At 46.9% G+C, this 24,338-nt stretch overlaps 1 protein-coding gene across 13 annotated transcripts in view; it reads right to left on the minus strand.

Annotated features, from left to right (window-relative positions):
• KCNT1 (potassium sodium-activated channel subfamily T member 1) overlaps nt 1-24,338 on the minus strand; it is a 183,846-nt gene that overhangs the window by 117,975 nt on the left and 41,533 nt on the right. For 9 of the 13 annotated variants that reach the window (XM_033137680.1, XM_033137685.1, XM_033137683.1 and 6 more), the window contains exon 1: nt 12,454-12,754. The exons of the other annotated variants lie outside the window; for them this stretch is intronic. In XM_033137680.1, the coding sequence (XP_032993571.1) occupies nt 12,454-12,605 (152 nt within the window). In that variant the 5' untranslated portion in view covers nt 12,606-12,754. Of the gene's footprint in view, nt 1-12,453; nt 12,755-24,338 lie in introns of those variants that run through there. 13 annotated transcript variants of the gene reach the window in all.

A 24,338-nucleotide genomic window follows, 5' to 3' on the forward strand; every position in this document is an offset into this window, starting at 1 on the left:
TTGCACACACACATAGACACAAACAAACAAACAAACAAACACACAAGCCACACACAACTGCAAGGAATCCCAGAATGAGAGAAAGCTGGGCTGCGGTTTCCCAGATCAAATTTTGGAAGCCCACCGAAACTGCACCAAGGCGCATAGCCATTCCCTTGCCATGCCTTGTGTGCTTTCAAACAGTCCATCATCTGGGGCAGTCCAAGATTAATCAGGCAGACACTGGGAAAATGAATCGGCAGACATCTGTAGGACTCGCATCCCACACAAAGAGCTCAATTTAGATTTGTGGCAGCGTTACAACGGGAAGGAAACTAAAGCAATATTGAGACAGATGCAGAATGGTACTGCACACAGAAGGGGGAGAAAACTCCAGGAGGCATGCACAGAAACCCACCCCCTCTTTCTCTAGCTCCTGAAGAATCTTGGTTTGGAGAAAATACCCCTAATATGGCTTAGCAGCTACAGTGTGCAAATTATGTGAAATAGTGGGTGTCTTAAGTAAGACCAGAAGAAGATCCCTGCTGATTGGAGGGAAAGGGCTGTAGCCCCATGGTAGAGCATCTGCCTTGCATGAGAAGATCCTAGGTTCAATCCCTGGCCATAGTGTTAGCAAGAAATGTCCCCTGTCTGAAATCATGGAGACCCACTTCCAGTCAGCATATACAATACTGAGCTGAATGAGCTAATGATTCAGAGGAAGGCAGCTTCCTTTGTTCAAGCCGGAATTTATTTTCTCTGTTATGTTATTTAATATTACAAGGATGTTGCTTGTTGTTTCCAATACCATTGGTTGGCATGCGTCTTTCTTCTTGGGAGACAATGGAGGAATGTGCCCTCAGGGGCGAGGCCAAGCTGCTGGAAGGATGCAGTGCCTGATGTGGCTGTAGAGACCGATGCGGGAGGGACATGGTCCAACACCACTCATAAACTGCTTTGGAAACTGCTTTGGAAACTGATTCTGAAACCAATAGATAAATAGTACAAGGAGGAGCAAAGGAAAAGGAAGATGAAGGTGGTGTGGAGGGTGGGGGAGAGAAGAGCCTTCCTGGATCAGACCAAAAGTCCACATAGTTCAGCATCTCTACTTCTAAAAGTGGCCAATCAGATACCTTCAAGAAGCTCCCAAGCCCTGCCACACCTCCTCCTCCTCAGCAACTCGTAGAAACTGCATGAGAACATAGGAAGCTGTTTCATACCATGTCATACCTTTTCTGGACTCTGCTATCTAGCAGGACGGACTGAAGCTCAGTGGCAGCACTGGTGGAGGAAGAAGGGTGGGGGGGAGTGCACCGCCCCTGGCAGCACGATCCCGCGCTGGGTGCCACGCCCCTGCAGGCAGCGCGCCACGCCCCCAGGACGCGCGCCAGCCCTGGCCAACCTGCTCTCTGCCCCCCTGGTGCTGGAGCATGAAGCTCCACCACTGAGTGGTAGAACACCTGTTTTGCATACAGAAGGCCCCAGGTTCAATATCCGCCCCCCACCCCAGCACCTCCAGGTGCAGCTAGGGCAGAATTAATGTGTGAAATCCTTGAGAGCCTCTGCCAGCCAGTGTAGAAGAAGAAGAGTTTGGATTTGATATCCCGCTTTTTCACTACCCGAAGGAGTCACAAAGCTGCTAACATTCTCCTTTCCCTTCCTCCCCCACAACAAACACTCTGTGAGGTGAGTGGGGCTGAGAGACTTCAAAGAAATGTGACTAGCCCAAGGTCACCCAGCAGCTGCATGTGGGGGAGCGGAGACGCGAACCCGGTTCACCAGATTACGAATCCACCACTCTTAACCACTACACCACACTGGATTGAGCTGGATGGACTGATTGTCCAGCTCAGTATAAGGCAATTTCCTATCTACTCCAACTAGCAGCAGCTCTCTGTGGTCTCAAGTAGATGCCTTCCCCATACCGGTAACTACTAACTGGTTATTTTAACATGGTCCTTAAAAAAAAAATATAACCTGACAGGAATTCAGTACAAAGCATTCTGCATACAAAGCACATCCTCTACCACTGAGTAGGGGCCCCTGCTAAATGAAATTGAGCCCAAAGTGCATGGGTTGTAGCCAGTGTTAGCCGTACTCAGAGTAGACCCATGACTAAGGCCCCATCTGCACCGTACATTTGAAGCAGTATCACAGACCCTCCAAGTGTCCCTTTTTTCCACGGATGTCCCAGATTTACAGAAGCCGTCCTGGTTTCTGATTTGATCCCTTCTTAGGACATCCCAATTTTCATCAGATAAATGTTGAAGGGTATGGAGTTATCCGACCCCTGAGCCATCTGAAGGGGGCCCTGCATAGGGGAGAGTTTTTTTTAATGTTTAATGCTTTATTATGTTTTTATATATGTTGGAAGACACCCAGAGTGGCAAACCAATCAGATGGGTGGGATATAAATCGTTAATAACAATAACTATAATGGAATAGGATGTCCTTGTTTTCATCAGAGAAATGTTGGGGGGTATGGTATTGTACCACTTTGAATAACCACAGCCTCTCCTCAAAGAATCCTGGGAACTGTAGTTTGTTACAGGTACTGAGAGGTGGTAGAAGACCCCCTATTTTCCCCTAAGAGCTACAATTCTCCGGGAAGAGGGATTGACTGTTAAAACATTCCGAGAATTGTGAAAAGTTTGCATAAGAATGGATTGTAAATACGTACAATAAACAAAATTGCACTGAGTTGCATACAACATTATTAATAAAAAGGCCCACTGAAATTAATCAACATTGCTAATTTAGGGTTGTAGCCAATGCTAGTGCTACCAGGAGCAGATCCACTGAAGTTACTGCACATGAGTAACTTAAGATCATTAACTTCAATGCAGCTGATCTGAGCATAACTGAGTTGCATGCAACCCTCTGTATACCAAGTCTATTAATTTCAAATTAATTGGGCCTATTTATTCAGTGGCGAAGCTGCATGCTCCGGTACCGGGGGAGGAGAGCAGGCGGAGGCGTGGCTGGCGTGCATCCCAAGGGGCGTGACACATGTCCTGGGGGCATGGCATGCTGCCCCAAGGGACATGTCATGCATCCCAGGGGTGTGGCACGTCGCCCGTGGGGGGTGTCATGTGTCCTGGGGGGGTGGTACGTCATCTGTGGGGGCGTGTTGTGCGTCCCAGGTGTTTGGCATGCCACCCATGGGGGCATGGCGCGCCACCCGTGGGGGCGTGGCACCCGGCACAGTGGGGGGGGGTGCACGGTGCATGTCCGGGGGGGCAGCCGCGATGCTACCCCCCTCCCTGATGGTGCCGGGAGTGGAGCGCCCCCCGCCCCCGCCCCCCATTCCTCCGCCAGTGTATTCATTTCAACTGAGCAAAGGTTAGTTGGATGTGACTTATTAGATTAGGGGAAATTTTTTTTGGGGGGAGGAATATGCACATTACTACATTAGGAGGCATATGCATGAAAATAAGTATGGGTTTTCATGTGCACTTAAAAGAAATGGTGATGTGGACTGTGCTGAACTGAACACTGGTAACTACAGGAACGGCAAGAAGCAAAACCTGACACTATTGTCCTGTGCCGCTATACACACAAATTTTGCAGATGGCAAACTTTCTGGTTGAAGACTTTTAGCCCTCTAGTGTAGGATAATCTAGTCTATACTCCGCCCTGCCATTTAGGATCATAGGAATGTGCCTTATACTGAGTCAGACTATCGTCAAACCAGCTCAGTATTGTCTACACTGACTGGCAGTGGCTCTCCAGAATTTCAGGCAGAGATTTCTCCCATCCTTAACCGGAAACGCCAGAGATTGAACCTCGGACCTTCTGCAAGCGAAACAGAGCTACACTGAGCTACAACCCTTACTTAGCCATTGGACCATCTAGCTCAGTATTGTCTACACTGACTGGCAGCAGTTCTCCAGGATTTCAGGCAGGAATCTCTGCCAGTCTTACCTGGAGAGTGACAGTGGGGACCTTTGCATGCAAAGCAGATGCTCTACCAATGACCTACAGCAATATCCTGAGTCTCCTCTATTTACAACAAACTTACTCCCTTTCTTTCGCCATTATGTGCCATTAGGTGAGACATTAAAAATGTGTGATCTGTGGAGTGATAAAAACAGCATATGCTTTCAAACAATCAGTTCTTCTGAGTTCTTTATAGAAGAAAACTAATTTGTATTCCTGGGAGCAGTTTGCAAGATGGATTTTCTTTTCACTTCTTACTTCTATTCATCACATTAAAATTTGTCTCAGTAAAAAAACAAAAAACAAAAAAACCACCTCTTAGAAGAAGCACTGGTACCCAGACTAGAGGAACTGAGCTGATCAAGACTAGAGACCGGGAGAAGCTTGATCCAGTTCACATTCAAAGGCAAACCTCCTAACTTGCACTTTCTGAAACAGTATGAGAACCAAAACAAGTCACCATTAAAATTTGCACTTATCCAAATTTTACAATGCGCTTCTCTAGCCAGGTAATATGTGCACAAATGCATATAACGGGGCATAGTCACTAAAGGCCCAAGTGTCCTCTGTGGGTAGGAGTGCTTTTTATCAGCTTCATCTGGTTCACCAACTATGGTTGTTCCTGGATGGAGATAGCCTGACCACTGCAGTCCATGCATTGATAACCTCGAGGCTAGATTAGTGCATGTGGGGCTGCCCTTGGATCTGGCTTGGAAGCTCCAGCTGGTGCAGAATGCTGCATCTTCTACCGAGCCAAGTTCCAGGTCCTTGTGTTGATTTACAAAGCCCTGAACATCTTGGGTCTGGGGTACCTCAGAGATCACCTGAAGCCTTCTATCATCTGCAGGAGCATCTCTAGTTGCTCCCAGAGATGGTGAGGCTCATTTGACAACAACGAGAGAGCAAGCCTTTAGTGTCATTGGCCCTGTCCTGTGGAACCTCCTGCCAATAGAGATTCAGTAGGCACCTTTTAAACACCTGCTGAAAACTTTTCCATTCCACCACGCCTATGCAGACAATTAAGAGTACATCTTCCCCCATGGTCTACTGATGTTCGCTTTTAATTATTTTGCTTTTAACTTGCTTTTAAATTTTTATGATTTTACTGTATGGCTTTATGGATTTATATTGGTATAAATCGCTGTGATACAGTGGCATATAAATATTTTAATAAATAAAAGTGTCCTTTAAAATCCCTTAATAAAGGAGGTGGGTTAAAAAAAACAACCCACATAATCCTGTAGTCTGAAGCAGTGCAGTCCAGAATTCAGCCACTTTATTCTGCATGCTGTTTAGATGGCTATCTCTGAAGCAAAGGAAGCAAATGGAAAGGTTAAAGGTGAAGGTGAACATGCCCCGGTGTGCATCTCATTAAGGCTGTGATAGACCACCTGCTCTGAATGCAGAAGGTCCCTGATTCAATCTTCAGCACCTCCAGGTAGAACTGGAAATGTTCCATCCCATTAACCCCACCCCACCCCCAGCTGCCGCACTGGAACCCTGGAGAGCAGCAGCCAGTCAGTGTACGCAGTAGTGGGCTGCATGCCCTGAGCTAGATGCCCTGATGGCCTTGGCACAAGGCAGCTATGTATATTACAGCATTGGAAGAAATCAGGCTAGATACAGAATAGCAAGGTGGAGGGGAGAGGAGTGATTATATTGCCCAAAGATATGCCTAGGACAAAAATCAAAATTCTATGGCTGCGGCTTCCTAGTGAAAAACAGAGAAGTCAAAGACAAGCCTGGGTAATATGTGTAAGGAGGGAGGGAGCCTAAAGCAAGAGCTAGTACACCCACCCCCTCCAACACAGAGTAAGTGTATATTTGTGAATGCTGTGGGGTTTGTCGTTGTTTTTTGTATGTATGTATTTTTACGTTTTTATAGTGTAAACCACCCTGTGATTCTCGAATGAAGGGCGGTATAGAAATTTTAAAAGTAAATAAATAAAGTAAACACAAACACACACACAGACCAGCCTCCATGCAAGCCCCTTGATTTTCCATCGGCCAATTATTAGTGCATGGGACACTTTTTGCAGACTTTTTAGCAACTAGTGGATTTAGGTGGGGGTGGTCCTTCTGCCCAACTCCCCCAGCTAAGCTGGCCTTCTGCTGGCCATCACTTCAAGAGTGAGTGCTAGCTCTGTTGGTGCAGCACCCCCGCACCTGCCTGTTAAATGCTCAGGTGGGAATATCATCACAAAGAATGCCCATTGGCAGCACAAGAGGGGGAAAGGCTGAGCCTGTTTCGCTGCCCTTGCTATCTTTCTGTGCCTCCCACTTTCTGCTGTGAGGTTTCTGCAATGGGGTTACAGATGTGCAAAGCCCCACCACTGTAGTGGCGGGGAGAGTTAAGTTAGGATTGTGCGCTGTGAAACGCAACTCCACTGTTCTCATTTTTCAGACTGAGAGCCAGTTTGGTGTAGTGGTTAGGAGTGGCAGACTCGTAATCTGGGGAACCGGGTTCGTGTCTGCACTCCTCCACATGCAGCTGCTGGGTGACCTTGGGCTAGTCACACTTCTCTGAAGTCTCTCAGCCCCACTCACCTCACAGAGTGTTTGTTGTGGGGGAGGAAGGGAAAGGAGAATGTTAGCCGCTTTGAGACTCCTTCGGGTAGTAAAAAGCGGGATATCAAATCCAAACTCTTCTTCTTCTTCTTCTACTGTGTTTGCCTGTTCAGAGTGACAGCAATGCTGTGGGGCCTCGTTCTCATTGCCTTAGTTCTACCTCAGTAATTGCCCTGAGAAACTATTTTCGTGTGATCTCTAATTGGTGGGGGGCATCCAGGAAGGAGAAGCAGCATGGGGGGGGGGGTGAGACAGAAACAGTGGCCAGAAGCAGCAATGGGGGGGGGGAGGAAATGGGTTTTTATGGAAGAGAAGATTTTGGGGCACTACTTTCAGTCCAAAAATTGAATGAGGAACTTTTGGTACAGTCCAAACAATCATTCAGCATTTGATAACTTGCAGCTGAATGCACGAACAGACTCCGTTAAGTCTGCGTTGATGACAAAGGCTTGTGAGAACACTCTCTCTATAAGGTTAAATCTGGGATCACCCATCATACACCCAAGTCTCAACTGACTAATGCAGTAATGAGTGGCGCTGTGACAAAAATTCATTCTACCTATTTTAAACATTCTCTGTCAATTTATCTACTAGGGTGGCCACTGACACATCTCCCCACACCCCCCTCAAAAAAGAAAGAGGCAGGAAAGGGACAAAGATCACCATAAAATTTGCTAATTTATATGAATAGATGCAAATGTAAATATAATGGGTGGTAACCAATTAAGTTCTACTCAGAGTACACTCATTGAAGCCAATGGGTCTAAGTTTGGCATGTCTGTTAATTATTCTGATTAGGATTGGATATAGCTCAATTACGATAATTTAAAGCAAAATACTGTTCGTGTGATTTAATACATCTCACCAGCCTAGTGGGGAAGATTGATCAGGTGAGATCCTAACCAGGTGATGAGGCAGTTTCAAGGCTCCTAGTCTCCCTTTCTGATGGGTCTTTATCTTTATAAAACTGGGCTTGGATTGGAGATTCCTTCAAAACAAAGGACTTCTTCAGAGGACCAGCCTCTGACAGATCTTCGAATAGAGGTTCATTTCCTGTAAAACAGGGAGCACAGCCCCCCCCCTAATTCCTGGTCTATTCAGTCACACCAAGGATGGAGTTGCCCTCAAGGCTCAGTGGAGTGGTGCCTTCTGCTACCATATTGAATTATCACAGCCCTGTGGATCTGCATCATAAGCCAAGGAGCACCCACCAACATCTCTGGTCACCCCCTTATTGGAACTGGAGTTTTGTAAGGACAGCCAGTGACATCAGCCCGCCTGAGAGTCCGTGCCTTTGGGATGCAATCACAGACAGCAGAACAGGCTGGTTTTGGGAGCCCTGCCAAGAGCACATCCCCATTCCTGCCTATACCTGGGATGCACTTCCTAGAGGGCATAATGCATTAGTCATGCCTTTCCAACCCGTGTGAAAATCTTTCAGAAGCAGCGAGCTTGGATGTGACATGAATGCTGGGGAAGAGTACAAGCAATTCTAGATGCCATTGCCCTGCTCCTAAGCCCATTCACGGATTACCCCACTCTTAAGCTTATTCATGCATCACTGCACTCCTAAACCCATTCATGGCAAGGCATGCCACACCAATTGATTTCAATTAAAATATCTGCCATGCCCAAGAGGGAATTCCATCCTGTCCTGCTGGCTTGCTGAGGCTACTCAGGAGGCAAATAGGGATGTGTGGATCACTACAGGTCTCTAACCCACAGGTGAGGCAGTAGGTATCTATTCCCTGCATTCAATTCAGCTGCTGGCTTGATTAACACCCCAAAGGTCATATTCCTTTCTGTGGAACATTTGGGGGAGGGCACATGCCCGCAGTGGGTGGGGCAGTATGTATGGCTAGCTCCTCCATACATTCATATGCTTCTCTCTGTCCTCCATCCAGGTGAGCAAGAGGCCTGAACAGAGTCCAAGGGCATATTCCATCCAGGCAAAAACACTCACAGAGGGTTTGAAGCAGGGTCAGTGAGGTGGGTTGCCTAGGGAGGGTTTTGGAGGCCAGATGGAGAGGTCTGGAGGCCTACATTCAGCCCCCAAGCCTGAGGTTCTCCACCCAATGTAGGAGCTGGAAGGGCAGCCCCTAATGGTCAGCTCCTTTCCTAAGGATCACTTAGGAAACGAGGAAGCTGCATTCTAACAAGTCCCACCATTGGTCCATCTAGCTCAGTACTGTCTACATTGACTGGCAGTGGCTCTCCAGGATTTCAGACAGGTGTCTCCCCCCAGCCCTACCTGGATATTCCATTGGGGATTGAAACAGGGGCCTTCTGCTGTCTCTCACACTTCTTGATCCTGCTGACAACAGGTGATTCAGCAGGCTTTAGCATCACCAGCCCTGGACACCCAGACTCTCTATCTCTGCCCATTCTCCCCCCCCCAAAAAAAAAAATATGTGGCACTCAAAACTGCATGCCAATGTCACACCTTCCAAAAAGGAGAACCCGAAGAGTTAAAAAAACAAAAACACTTTACACCAGCAAGAAACTCTACTGGGTCAAAAGTGGGAACAGTGGTCGCTATGAAGCTGTGGTAGGGAACATTTTTCAGTCAGGCAAAATGGCTCAAGGCAGAGAGGTGGTGAAGCAGGACTATTGAAGCAACCTCCACATGAGAAAGGTTCTGGCCTCAAGGAGTCACATGATGGAGAGCCCTGGAAGGCTGCATTTGACCCCTAGGCCTAAGGTTCCCCACCCCTGCTGTAAAGCCCATAGCCCTCCAAAGTACTGTTGACATGGATTTTATCTACCCATGTTTAGGGTTGCCATATTCTGAAGAGCAAAAAAGAGGGTGTTATTGCAACTGTGGTTTTAAATGCCCCTTACTATATGTAAGCTATAGAAGCACTGATATATTGCAAAGGGGGACGAGCAGGAGAAGTTAAGAGTCTTCAACCACCAGCTATGTCTATGTCTTATCCAGAATTTTAGGATGTATACAAATAACGCAACAGTGAAAGTATTCAATCGTGTATATATATATATATATATATACACACACACACACACACACACACACAACCGGAGGGGATATAATCCATAATCCGTAACACGTACAAATGTCTCAAAAGAGGCAATTAAGATTCCAAAAGTGCAAGGTTCAATGTGCAAAATTTCAATGCAATAAGGTGCTCAAGTCTCTTAGGCGTCCACGTCTGTTTTCCAACGGGCGGCTAGCTTGCATAATCCCCGTTTCACTGTTATCGTTTCTTCAAGGGACGGACTTATAGAAACTTGACAAGGCTGAAATGCTCACAACCCCAACCAGGAACCGTTGAGGTATGTGGAACACCTAAGAGACTTGAGCACCTTATTGCATTGAACTTTTTGCACATTGAACATTGCACTTTTGGAATCTTAATTGCCTCTTTTGAGACATTTGTACGTGTTATGGTTTATATGTACATGATTGAATACTTTCACGGTTGTGTTATTTGTGTACATCCTGCAATTTACCATGTTGTCTGTTGTTTGTTGTTATCCAGAATTTTGGCAAATTTAAAAAAATCCACCCGGACAGAAATTTTACCACTAAAAAAGAGGACATGTCCTGGAAAAAGAGGAGACATGGCAACCCTACCTGTTTAGCCCAGGAACAGCATGTCTTCCAAGTAGAATCACAAGGAACCAGGCTCTGTGGGGTTATTAATTATACAGCATATTTGTTGTGCCCCATAACTTCCACCCACAAGTACATATGTGAGGTTGCCCCTCACTGACTTTTATGAACTTCACAGGGTGGGAGAAAATGACAACATCAATACCATCTAGTGCATGTCAAAGCAGAATCAGGCTCATGGTCTCCCTAATCCAGGGCCTGCCCTAGCTAGTATTTGAATCCACAGTAGGTCTTAACAAAAGAAAGTACTTCTTCACACAGTGCAGAGTTAAAATATTAGAATTCACTCCCAGAAGAAGCAGTGATGGCCACCAATGAGATTCTAGTCCTTTTATCAGCTTTGGTCAATATATCAATGATGAGCCTAAATGGCTGGGGAACAGATTTCCTAAAGGAGCATCTCTTCCCATACCTAAGTGTCCAGTCCTCAAGACTCTTCATGAGAGAGCCTGTCCCAGGTCCACCACAGCTATCTAATGAAGTGAGGCAGTATAGCCTCTAGGAAGGGAGCCTTTTCAGTGGTGGTGCCCTGGTGATGAGATGTTTCCCTCTAACCAACCACAAATACAATTTCAGCAGGTAGGAATTCCCCATTTAAAAAATTGGTGGTCACATATAATACCCTCATTAAAGGACTGATTCATTATGGGAGTGCAGACTCATGGCACAATTAACACATTACTTCAGAGCAGGGGTGACCAATTTGGCATCTGTTGGGGTCCTTGGGCACACTTGGGGGGGTCTTCCTTTAGTGTCTATAAAACTTGGAGCTTTCTGCACCCCACTGCCCCATTGGTCATGAGGTATTGAGGGAAGTTACCTTGTTTTGCCTTGAATGGTACCTAGAGCTAAAGGAGGAAGTTGGAAAAGTGGTGTTCTTTCCAACTCCCTCTTTTGGGCAGATTTCCTGTGCCTCACTCAGCAGAATGACCAGGAAGGTGCAAAACTGGCTTACCGCATTTGGAAGTCAGTGAAGTAATACACGTTGCTATCTAATGCATGGCTGACTTTTGTTTCAAAGGGAAGGGGGGGGTGGAGGGAGGAGCTGCAAGTGGTACTCAACCCTGCTGCTGGCACCTGTCCATCGCCAACCTTGCCAAGATCAGTCCACCAGCCTGAGCTCATCCATTCAGAGAAGCAAACAAGTACCTAGGTGCCTTTTTGCCCTACAGAAGAAGACCTGCTTTTTTTCACAGCTGATTTTCTATGTGTCCCTGGCTGTTCCCCCACCCCCACCCCCACCCGCTGCCCGCCCGCCCGCCCGCCCCCCCCGCAAACACACACCAGGTAGATTCCCTCCCCCAATAAGGAAATACCCGCCTAATTAGACAATCCTTCACCTTTTCATGCACTGCCTTGTTTACATGGACCCCCTTCGCAGTCGGGGAATGAATAAAAGGCGCCAACCCGCCTTACAATCCAGCGATATATGCAGTACATACGGTGTTTCAAGATTTAGAAAAGACAGACAGACAGACAGACAGAGCATGCCGGTGGGCGGGCTGTGGAAGGATTGATGGATATAAGAGAAAGGATGGAAAAGGGGATACCATGGAACAGAGGTAAAGCGGACAGCTCGGTCCTGCATCTATCTGCAATGCTGGGATCATTCATTCAGGCTTTGAGCTGCCCGCCCCCCCCTCCCCCCCCCCGCCCAAGTGAAATGGACGGTTTCAAAGCAAATGCAAAAAAAAAAAAACACCTGCCGATTTCGAAGAAAAAGGCTTGCCACATCCTGTTAACAGATGTGTATCCAGAAGATAGTGTTGCATTGTTGATTTGATTCCTCCCCGCCGGGCCCCCCCCCGGTTAATTTTCTTTTATCTGCATGCAAACCTTGGTGTGAGCGCGAGAGAGGGAAGGTTCTTATTTTTCCAAACCGTGTGCTCCTTCCTCTCCAGACAGCTTCCAAAGATGGTGCATAAGCACACACCACGAATTGGGAAGACTGGGGGGAAAGGGCTTCAGCGGACCCCCCCACCCCTCCCACAGATTAATGCACACTGCTGCAAGTTAACAGGGGCTGAAGTCAAGCTTTCAGGGTTTTCAATAACTGGCATGCAGCAGTTTTGTATGTTTATTTGAATCTCATCCGGGTTTGGTTGTTTTGGAATCTTTGGTCTTAGTTAATAATGGCACCCACCTCCCGCGGGGGGGGGGGGGGGCAGGTTTGGGATGTTAAGGAGCATGGGTGTGGGTTTACAATAAAAGGGGGGGGGTCCAATTTTCCACATTTTTGCTCCAATAAACCCATTCGGCTCCTTGCTATGTCCGAAGTCCACTACGGGGGGGGGGTGGTCATCTCCACACCGAGGCATGCAGTGCTGCAGTACCTGTGTCCAGTTTCGCTCCCCAAGGACCCCAGCCTCCGCGCGGGTAGCAACGGGCTGACCCCCGGGACATCCTCGGTCGTTGCCAGAGGCGGGATGGTTTTCTGGTGGGCATTGCTCTCGGATGGCGACTTCTTCAGCTTTGCTCTGGCCATCGCGGAGGCTTCTTCGGAGAAGGGGGCTGCCTTCACTTCCACCCCTCAGCAAGAACTCTTCTCTCTTCTTCCTCTTTCACTCATAGCAATCCTTTGCTCGAAATGCAGTTGGGTTGAGAGCGGGAAGCACGTACCATTTTCCCACTCCCAGGCACACAACACACTCCCCCCCCCCCCGACAAAGCTGCACAGTGGAACAATCCTGCCCTTGTGGATTTATTGTGGTACTGATGAAGGGAGGCTCTGGCTGGCATGGTGGTGCAATGAATCAGGTGGCATGCAGTGGAACAGTGGCAAGATGAGAAGAGAAAGTGCTTCCTTCCCCTGGCTAATAGGATTTATGTTTGTGGCACTTCCACTGCCTTGACCAGTTAATATGATGATAGGTGATATTTTTCAGTGGCTGTAGTGGTAAAATGCTTAAGTGCAGGAACTCACCATAGAGTACTGTATGGAGAGCCCTAGAGAACCCTGCAGCCTTGCACCTGTGGATAGATCCCCCATAGAGTAATAGAATTGTAGGATTGGAAGGTGGTCAAAGGGTCATCAGGTGCAAACCCCAGCAAAATATAGGCAGGAATTTTGACCGTATGTGTGCGAAGTGTCATAGTTTGTACAGGCACAGGAAATCTCAGGCCCAGGTGGGTTGAATATGGTCCTCTGATCCTCTCTATCTGGCCACTGAGACTCTTCCACCTCCTTAATGACACGAGTGCTTTTGCCTGGCTGGATTGTGTCCTTGACCTGTGATAATGCCTCTGGCTTGCTTGAATGGAGAGAGGGGTGTGCTTGAAAGCCTTGTTGTCACCTCATTCTGCCAGTTACCCTGGTGTACATATACTATAAAAGGGACACAGGAGGCACTGTGGGTTAAACCACAGAGCCTAGGTTTGCTGATCAGAAGGTCGGCGGTTCGAATCCCCGCGAAGGGGTGAGCTCCCGTTGCTCGGTCCCTGCTCCTGCCCACCTAGCAGTTTGAAAGCATGTCAAAGTGCAAGTAGATAAATAGGTACCGCTCTGGCAGGAAGGTAAACGACATTTCCGTGCGCTGCTCTGGTTCACTAGAAGCGGCTTTGTTATGCTGGCCACATGACCCGGAAGCTGTACGCCGGCTCCCTCAGCCATTAACGTGAGATGAGAGCTGCAACCCCAGAGTCGGACACGGCTGGACCTAATGGTCAGGGGTCCCTTTACCTTTACCTTTACCTTACATATACATATGCAGCGCGTGCACACACACACACACACACACACACACACTTTTGGCAACAGAAGCAAGCGAGACAACATGGGAGTATTCGCTGAAGCAGGAAAGGGGAAGCTGCAGCCATTCAGAAGTTGTCGGACTCCAGTTCCTATCAACCCCAGCCAGTATTGGTTGTTTTTATATTGTACATCTTTCTTTTTTTAAATAGTGGTTTATAAATGATTTAAAATAAAATAAAATAAAATAAAATATTAAATCTGCTTTCCTCTTCATTTCCAAACCAGCGTGATGTCACACCTATCTGCATTCATGCCTGCATGAATCGGCCACTGATGCCATTAACGCAAGTGGAGTCCCCTAAAGAGAATTGCCTCCTAGTGTCTGCTTCGGTGGCAGCTGGCGCCTGCTGAGCCTAGTGAGGTGGAAGGCAGGGAGCCCAACAGTAGGGGGTGTCAGAGCCAATGACAGAAGGAGCCAACTTGTTTTAGGTTTGCCTTCCTCCTCCTCCTCCTCCTCCTCCTCCTCCTCCTCCTCCTCCTCCTCCTCCTCCCTGCTTGAGTTCTACAAGGGCAACACTGAAACTAAGGAGAAGGAGAAGGCTGACAGTCCGTGCTTACAACCCCTGGAATGGATGTAAGTAAGAAGGGGGGCAGGTGGGTGTGGGGTGGGTGAGCAGACTGAGGCTAGTTTAGCAGTACAGTGGAACCTCTGGTTACGTACTTAATTCGTTCCAGAGGTCCGCTCTTAACCTGAAACTGCTCTTAACCTGAAGCACCACTTTAGCTAATAGGACCTCCCATTGCCACTGCACCGCCAGAGCACAATTTCTGTTCTTATCCTGAAGCAAAGTTCTTAACGTGAAGTGTTATTTCTGGGTTAGCGGAGTTCTTCACCTGAAGCGTATGTAACCTTAAGCGTATGTAACCTGAGGTACCACTGTACCTCATTTGCCCTAATGGAGTAGCCTCCAGTGATTTGCTCACAGCAAGCACACTGGCTTAGTTTTTAGCTAGAAAGGTAAATGTTTCTAGTTAGGGAGACCGCTGAACCGGCCCCTCCAAGATCTGCATTTTGCATGCATCTCTGTGATTAATACCAACTGTCTGAGGACTTGCCTTTTTAAGGTCACAGCAGTGGGGAACTTCAGACATACCCTATAATTTTTATTTAATTGCACACTTCTGCGGATTTGCATCCTTGGGAGCAATTTAACAAACAAAAATCACCGCCCATCATTAGAAGGGAAAGCTGTCTTTCCTATATACTTTCTTGTTCCCCAGGAGGGTAGCACACCTGAATCACAGACATAAAATTAAGTAAGTGTGCCCTTGGCTACTGGCTTCACTGATTAATCAGCTTAAAAGCTTTTAGTTGATTAATCTACTCCAGTAACTCCCAAATGGCACAAGTGATCTAAAATTATTTACAGCCACTAAATAATGCACAATAATTCACACTCCCTAAAAGCTTTAAAAGTCAGAGGTTGGGAATCTTTTTCCAGCCTGGGGGCCACATTTCCTTCTGAGTAGCCTCTGAAGGGCCACATGGTGGGCAGGACCAGAGGTAAAAGAAGGTGGAGGAATGAATGGGGAATTGTTACCTTTGTGCAGTAGGCTAGCTTCTACACACTCACCCACCCCACTCTGTCTAGGCAAGCAAGGGGCATGATCAGAGCTGAAGGGCAAATTCCAGCTAGACCCTCTGGGTCTGAAGCAAGGCCAATGAGGGGTGTGGGGTGGGGAGAGGGGTGTGGGCTAAGAGCTAAAAAGGGATGCTGGGGGGGGGGATTTGGCCCCTGGGCCTAAGGTCACCCATCCCTGCTTTAAACTGATCAGTCAGTGGTGGCTGCAACTTTTGGGCACATTTTTATCATTGTACATGCGAGTCTATTTTTGCTTCTGCAGACTACTGTGAGGTCTTTGCGGGGTTTTGGGTTTGGAGGGTTTTTTGGTGGCATGCTAACAAGAGAGCCACCAGTGTGCTGCAGCACCAAATCATTAAACAATTAATGTCTTCTGCAGGTCCAGAGCTCCCATCCCTAGAGTGGAGCCACTGCTGGCTTCATCTCTGTGTGGTTCACTGATCTGGCCATGTCATTTTCCAATCAGCTTCTGCTGGCTGCAGGGAAGAGGGGTCAACATTCCACCATGGTTCCTGTACAACACATACAATCAGATCATCCTGGTGCAAATGGCACAGCAGTGAAGGATGCAGATTGATATCCTGTGCTTTCTGGAAAGTAATGACGTTCCTGAGGATGCTCGAAAGCATCATTTCTCATGATGGAGAGACCAGCAAATGCCTCTCCTGGCTCCAGTAAGCAATCTTCATGGATAATTCACTGCCCCCTATTCTCAAAATTTTGGCAGCGAAGGCTGCCTAGCAGTAGGAATGGGAATTCCTATTTAGCCTCCCTTGAAATGTGGCGGAGTTTTGGGTAGGGCTTCCATTTTGAGACACCCCCCCCCCAAATTCACACTGAAGCATAAACACACCCATGCTTCCTTGCCCCCTTGCTCTCCCACACACAAACACACAAGTGCAGGGACACTTGTTTTGACTGTATTTGGATCACTTGGGGGTGGGGTGGGGAGTAAAAGCCTCAGCTCCCCAGGAAACCCGATGCAGTCAAAATGCCATCTCCACACTGCTTGGGAGCTGAAGATGATAAGCAGGATAAAGGGGTGGGGGTCCCAGGGAAGGATGGCCAAAAGTTGCATGCAACCCATGGGCAAAGCTTATCCATTCTAGGTCTTAGATATTCTGAAAATCTTTGCCTGGGTGAATTTCCATTAGAGGGGGAACTTTTCAGCCCTGTAGATGTTGTTGAACCACAGCTCCCATCAGCTTCAGAAAGCAGGGCTGATGCTGAGAAATGATGGGAGGAGGAGGAGGAGGAGGAAGAGGAGGAGAAGAAGAGTTTGGATCTGATATCCCGCTTTATCACTATCCAAAGGAGTCTCAAAGCGGCTAACATTCTCCTTTCGCTTCCTCACCCACAACAAACACTCTGTGAGGTGAGTGAGGCTGAGAGACTTCAAAGAAGTGTGACTAGCCCAAGGTCACCCAGCAGCGCCTTGTGGAGGAGCAGGGAAGCGAACCCGGTTCACCAGATTATGAGTCTACTGCTCTTAACCACTACACCACACTGGCTCTCTGGGAGTTTTAGTCAAATGACATCTAGAGGACCAAAGCTTCTTCACACCTGCATCAGAGGTTGTTTAGGGTAGCATGACTAGTGCGGTCGCATTGGGTGCCGTACTGCAGGGGGTGCCAAAACAATGCTATAGAATGGAGCATGAGAGGTGGGGGAGGAGCAACAAATTTAAGCATTGCCCAAGGAACCACTGAAATATGAGAGACCAAAGTCTGCCACTACCTGCATTAGAGGACTTTGTGGTTACTGTTCTTTTGACATCGTATAATCTGAGTGGATGTGAAAGGGGCTATAGAAGCAAGGTGCCAGTCTGAAAGGAACATCAGCACCTTCAAAGCCAAAACCACCTTGGGGATTCCCATTCAAGGGGGGGCGTAGGGGGTGGATCGCCCCATGTTCCATAATGGAGGGGGTGACAAATTATCAAGGAACAATTACTGCCCTACTAGGGCGGTTCATAAAAAACTTTTTTAAAAAAAATGCCTGCTCCAAAGGTCTTACCTTACTATACTAGGGATTATATAGCTATATATGAAATTTCATGCATATCGGTTAATATCTTGACCTCCTCCACCAAAATAGCTGTTTACTTGGCTGTTTTCCTATGTCGTGAAGGTTGAAATTTCAGTTCAGTGGAGCACTTACTGTTCCCAACCCAAACCCTGTGGAAAGCCATCTAATTAGACTTTAATTTGATTTTGAGATGTTTTTAGGAGGTAATTTAATTATTGTTTGATTTTATACCAATGTTATGTATCTGATGTTTGCCACCCTGAACCCGACTTCAGCCGGGGAGCGCGAGATATAAATAAAAGTTTATTATTATTATTACTTGTTATTATTCCTTTGTAAAAAAATATGAAATAACGTAAAACCATTTTTGCAGGGGGGGGATCAATGGGGATGGGGTTTGACAAGAAATTTTCCACACCGGGTACCACCTGACCTTCCTACGCCTCTGCATTAACCAACTCAGAACTCTTTTAAGCCAGCCAGATTAGGTTTCTATCCCCTCCTGGGCAGGTGAATGTGATGAGTAGTAGTTAGAGGTATAGCAGTTAATTAGGACCTGAGAGACTAGCGTTCAAATTCCCACTCAGCCATGAAGCTCAGTGGGTGCCCTTGGCCCAGTCACTCACTCTCAGCCTAACCTACCTCACAGGGTTGTTATGTGGATAAAATGAAGGGGGGGGGAGAAGAGAAAGAACCATGTATGCTGCTTTGAGCTCCCTAGCGGAAGGATGGGATAAACATAGAGGTGATAGATAGATAGATAGATAGATAGATAGATAGATAGATGATAGATAGATAATGATTATGAAGACAGACAATAAAAATAAAAATAAAAATATTTATTATTTGTACCCCTCCCATCTGGCTGGATTTCCCCAGCCACTCTGGGCGGCTTCCAACAAAAATCAGATACAAAAATATAACACATTAAAAACTTCCCTGAAAAGGGCTGCCTTCAGGTTTTTTCTGAATGTCAGGTAGTTGTTTATCTCCTTGACCTGTGATGGGAGGGTGTTCCACAGGGCGGGTGCCACTACCGAGAAGGCCCTCTGCCTGGTTCCCTGTAGCTTTGCTTCTCGCAGTGAGGGAACCGCCAGAAGGCCCTCGGCACTGGATCTCAGTGTCCGGGCTGAATGATGGGGGTGGAGACGCTCCTTCAGGTATACAGGACCGAGGCCGTTTAGGGCTTTAAAGGTCAGCACCAACACTTTGAATTGTGCTCGGAAATGTACTGGGAGCCAATGTAGATCTCTCAGGACCGGTGTTATGTGGTCCCGGCGGCCACTCCCAGTCACCAGTCTAGCTGCCGCATTCTGGATTAATTGCAGTTTCCGGGTCACCATCAAAGGTAGCCCCACATAGAGCGCATTGCAGTAGTCCAAGCGGGAGATAACCAGAGCATGCACCACTTTGGTGAGACAGTCCGTGGGCAGGTAGGGTCTCAGCCTGCGTACCAGATGGAGCTGGTAGACAGCTGCCCTGGATACAGAATTAACCTGCGCTTCCATGGACAGCTGTGAGTCCAAAATGACTCCCAGGCTGCGCACCTCGTCCTTCAGGGGCACAGTTACCCCATTCAGGACCAGGGAATCTTCCACACCTGCCCTCCTCCTGTCCCCCAAAAACAGTACTTCTGTCTTGTCAGGATTCAACCTCAGACAGATAGATATAGATATAGATATAGATATAGATATAGATATAGATATAGATATAGATATAGATATATAGATATAGATATAGATAGATATAGATATAGATATAGATATAGATATAGATATAGATATAGATATAGATATAGATATGTAGAATTTTTCCTCTGCCAGGATCCACATGCAGCAGTGGGGGGGGGCAAGTGGGGAGAGATGGGCAGGACCTGGAGCAATCTCTCTCTCTCTCTCTCTCTCTCTCTCTCTCTCTCTCTCTCTCTCTCACACACACACACACACACACACACACAGTGTTCAGCTGGAGAAATGCCACGTAAAATTAGGAGAAGTGCAAATTTGAAAGGATACTCCATGTTTCCCATTTATGCATTGTTTTGGAAAATGTGAGTTGAGTTGTGTCTCATTCAAATGCTAACAAAATCATGGATTTTTCACTATCCATATCTGTACTCAGTCACATTTGAGAGCAAAAATAGATTCCTGCCTGAGTGCTGAGAAAGAAACAGAATTAAAATGTCAATCATTTTGGCACTCCCAAAGATATCATAATTCCCCCTTATTTGTCTCCCCTTCTCCCCAAGTTTCTGATTTTGTGATGGAGCCATTCATCCTTTTAGAACACACAGGTGCCTCTGGCACAGAGGCAAAAACCAACACATTTTACATAGATTACACACAATGACACTTTCTCCATCTATTTTGGAAATGAAACTGGCATTCTCTTTGAGTAACCATGGTTTTGGGGACTGCAGGCACATTATTCAGAAGGGCTGAAGCTTCACTTTGTTGCTGTTTTTGGCATCTTACAACCAAGCTAAACATCCAGAATGAACTGTGTGGCACAGGCCCCCAGGGACTGTACTGTAAGACCATAATAATGGGCTCTTGAGCTCTTGAGTGGTGGATTCAGGAACACGAAGAGGCAAAAACCATGCAGGGTTCAGCAGGATTTATTTTGAGTTACATATGTAAAGCAAAAGGCACAATCCAAAAGTTGGACTGAGCACTGAGAGACTGGCGCGTACTGCTTATAAAGACAATACAGAAACCGAAAATAGCACATGTTCCTTAGGAGTACAACCTCCCAAAGCCTCCCCAACTCGCTCTCCCCAGTCTGGGAATGTGTACCTGGCGAGCTTTGAATGTACTTGGCAGGCTTCCCAGAAATATAGCAACATAAGCAACAACAGTCCCCTATTGTATGCTGATGGTTGAACCTATTCATAAGGCATGTGTGTGTGCCTAATCAGCAAGAAAGCATAACTTCAGTTAACCGGCAATAATACTTATTGCATTAGATAGGAAATACAAAAGCATAAATCAATAATACCCATGCAGGGGGATGAGTCTACTAACTAGGAAATACCTTACATCTTAATGGACTGAATATAATATTAATACAGTTGGCAGGAGCCAACTCCAGCTGCATTCCTCCTGTCTGCTCAGAAAGCGCATGCATCCCGTCCAAGGCTGAGAGCCCCCCCTTGCTCACACAACTCAGAGCTGCCCCTCTCCCAAAGACCCATAGGAACAATACACAAATATGCAATCAATACATACCAATACATGTAAGGATACGCAACTCCAACAAGCCTGATGCCTCCAGTATGATCAATCAACAAGACCAGCTCTTAAGCCCATTAAAGGCTAACCACAATTAACGGCACATTCCTTAAAATGGGCTTTCCGTCCCCCTCTCTCGTGATGGTGTTTCTATGGTAACAGCCAAGGTGCTATTAACAGGCCATTGTTTAATTCCAGACCGTACACCGTTATCAAAACCTTGAAGCTGCTGGCCAGTTTTGGCTGATTTCCCAGAAATAGTTGAAGAAGCAACATTAGGCACATTCCTTTGTCTCTCTTAATATTACAAAAATACAGAAAATATATTAATGCACAAATGCTGTGAATGATACACAAATAAACAAGCTTAGAAAGCAATTAAGGCATTCATAATCAATATGGGATATTTAGCTATTTGAACTGTCCCCTTCATTCCCTCCTTTTCTCTTCAGACAACTCGGACTTTCCAAGTACGAGTTCGTCTGACGAATCCTCCTGAGCCAAACTGCGATACAGGGTCATTTTATAGGGATCAGTTATCCTTTGCACAGAATCAGAAATACACTTTTGGACACATTGGGCTAAACAAGGGGCCATGTAAATGGATAACAAAATAACAAACAGATATGGTCCTCGGCCATGGAGACCAACTGTGAGCCACTATCATGTAGCACCTCCTCTCCATTTATAGGGGTAGTAACATCATTAACTCTTCCGCAATGGTATGCATGTTCGTATTTAAAGCAATCAGGTTCAATGGGATGGGTATCAAAGGCATTTTTCATCTTTTGCATCTATGGGGCCTGACATGCGTACCAAGCAATTTCCCTTCGGGTTCCTCCCCACAACCTACGCTCCTGTAGGTGCCTCAATAGGAAAAGAAATACCACCACCATGTAAAGTATAGTTAACATGATGCTAACACCTAGAAAACTCAGTGTATTCTCTCTTTGCGTGGTGTTCTCGTGGGGCATCATTTCTCTGCTCTCCACCTTTGGGGATCAACGTATAGGCCACACGTACCACAGGAAGATTTCCTGCTGTTGGAAGTATTCCAAGCAGCTTAACTACTGTTTCTTCCTGACCCTGGGTTCCTGGAACCTCCACCTGAGGGAGTGACCCTTCCATTTATTGACGAGAGAAAACTGACTTGCACCGTACACACCTCCTTTCTAATTCCTGACTCAGATGGTCCTGGTATATCGCTTGGCCCCTGTGGCTATAGCGATTCCTGTAAAGCAATACACCTCGTGTGTGATGCCCACCTTCCGGATTAGGAGGAACGGTCTATGGACCCACTCCTGTTCCCCAGTGGCCCTATAGGCCCTGCCTTGACTGGTTGGACAAACCAATGGTAGCACTGTCCTGCTGTCCAACTGTCCTGATACCGTTCAGCTGCTGATGTTTCCCAGTTTCTTCTGCCGTGCGTAGAGGTGCCAGCTTCCCGGGTGTGGCACCAGCAGGGCTGTCGTCTCGCGGACATCGAGAAATAATCAGGGATCACTGTCCAATCTGCTTCAACTTCCTTCACACGCGGACGGTGGACCCACGGGATGGTACCGGTAACTTTCACTGTCGTTGGAATAGACAGGAGAACAGTACGCTGCCCTCGCCAGGCCTCGCAGAATGGGGCGGTATGTTGACCCACACTCGGCTCCTGGTTCGATAGCGGCAACGGTTCCACCAGCACACAAGGCGTTCTAGCCTGGGTCCACCTGTTCAAAGACAAAAATCTGAGACAGTGATTGCACATCATGCTCAATATCTATAACATTTCTCGAAACAGCTGAAACCATTTCCGTTGTCTCTTCAGCACAGGATACTTCAGCTGCTTCTTCAACTCCTGAAGTTTCTTCTCTAGCTGTAATTGCTTCTGTGGTTACTTCTTGCTGCACTGGAGCTGCACAAAGTACATTTTCCTGTTGATTTTTTTTTTCCTGCTACTAGCACCTGCTTCACTGCCTTCTGTGACAGAACTCTTTCCTTCCTCTGATAAAGCACCAGAGTCCGAGGTGAGGGTGCTTCCACCTTTGGTCTTTACTGATGCAGTTGCTACCATTCCTGTGAATTTTGCTTCAGTAGCTAGCTCTATGCTTCCAACCTTTTTTTCTTCTTCTCTCTTTTTTTTTTTTTCTTTTTTTTTTTTTCTTCTTCTCGGGGATCCACAGTTGACTCACTTTTCACAGTGTCATCCTCTGTTAACTCGGCCTTAGTGTGTTTTGATCCCAAAGTAAGCGCATCTTCCTTGTCATTCTGCAAAGATCCTTCAGTTGCAGTTACAAGCGTGAAATCCTTCAGCTCATTACTTTCTGGAACATCAACTTCAACTTTCTTCCGTGCCTGCCCATCTCAAGGTATGGCTGGTATCTGCTACATCCATTTGGATGACATTCACTACCTTTTGATCAGGTGCCGAGACTTCAGCTACTCCCCTCTCCATAGATCTCTCAGCTACAGCTTGCTCTGTTGATGTTTTTAGGGCAGGGTCATCTTCTACTTCATTCTTTGAAGGCCCCTCAATAACAACTGCATAAACATCTTGCATTTCCCTCTGCTCAGGAGCTTCAGTCCTGTCACCAATTACAGAGGTTTTATCAGAATTTACCTCAACACATGTCGCAAGGGAATCTGAAGTATCTTCTACCTCAGAGTTGAAACCGACCTCATTCTCCACATTCTGCAGGATCTCCTGTAGATCTGGCTGCTTGGAGGCTGCGGCTCCCACTTCCATAATTCTTCTGACTGTCTGAAAAGATCTCCTTATGCACCTTCTCAGGAGGAAATTTCACTTCCACTATGCGCCCTCCTTCTCTGCAAATACCTTCACACCAGCCTTGAGGGCTGCCTTCTCTATGGGGGCTTCTGTGTTCCTTTCCTTAAGAATAATATCACCTTCTGCTGTTTCTATAGAGGATGCCATCTTCTTTGCTTTGTGGAGTCCTCTGCCTCAACGTCTTTGCAAGAACCTCTGCTTTTGCCTTTGCCTTTGCCTTTCCTTTGCCTTTGCCTTGCCATTGCCTTTGCCTTTGCCTTTGCCTTTGCCTTTGGAAATACTGGTTTCTGATTTCAACTACAACATTCTCTGTGCTTTCTGGTAGTAAGCCAAGTGTGGCATGTTCGGCCATACCTAGGTCACTGACTTCAGTTGCTGCATTCTGCACTGGAACTGCAGTTATCTTGCTCTGAATAGGTGCCTCAAACACAAAAACTTCGTCACAGGAAGGCTCAGCTTCCTTTGCTGCCCCATCGGCCGCCCTATTCCCTCGGGTCACAGGTTCCTTTCCTCTCTGGTGCCCTTCGTAGTGCCTCACGGCTATCATCTCAGGGGTCCAACAGCTCCCAACAGTTCTGCTAGCTGGTTTCGGCGTTTCACATTGCGCCCTTCTGATTTCAGCCTCCAACATTCTTTCCATATATCTTCATCCTCGTTAGTGTGAGGAAAGCATACTCAAAGTCTGTATAGATGTTTACAGTTCGTACATTGGCCAACCATAGTACTTGGGTGAGGGCCACTAATTCAGCTGTCTGAGCTGACGTTCCCGGATCCAAGGGACCTGCTTCAACTGTTTCATATCTCGCTAATCTCCTCCCATTCTGAACAAAGCTGCTTTTATCGGAGAATGAAA

This window comes from Lacerta agilis, chromosome Z, assembly GCF_009819535.1.
Source record: "Lacerta agilis isolate rLacAgi1 chromosome Z, rLacAgi1.pri, whole genome shotgun sequence".
Lineage (NCBI taxonomy): Eukaryota > Metazoa > Chordata > Lepidosauria > Squamata > Lacertidae > Lacerta > Lacerta agilis.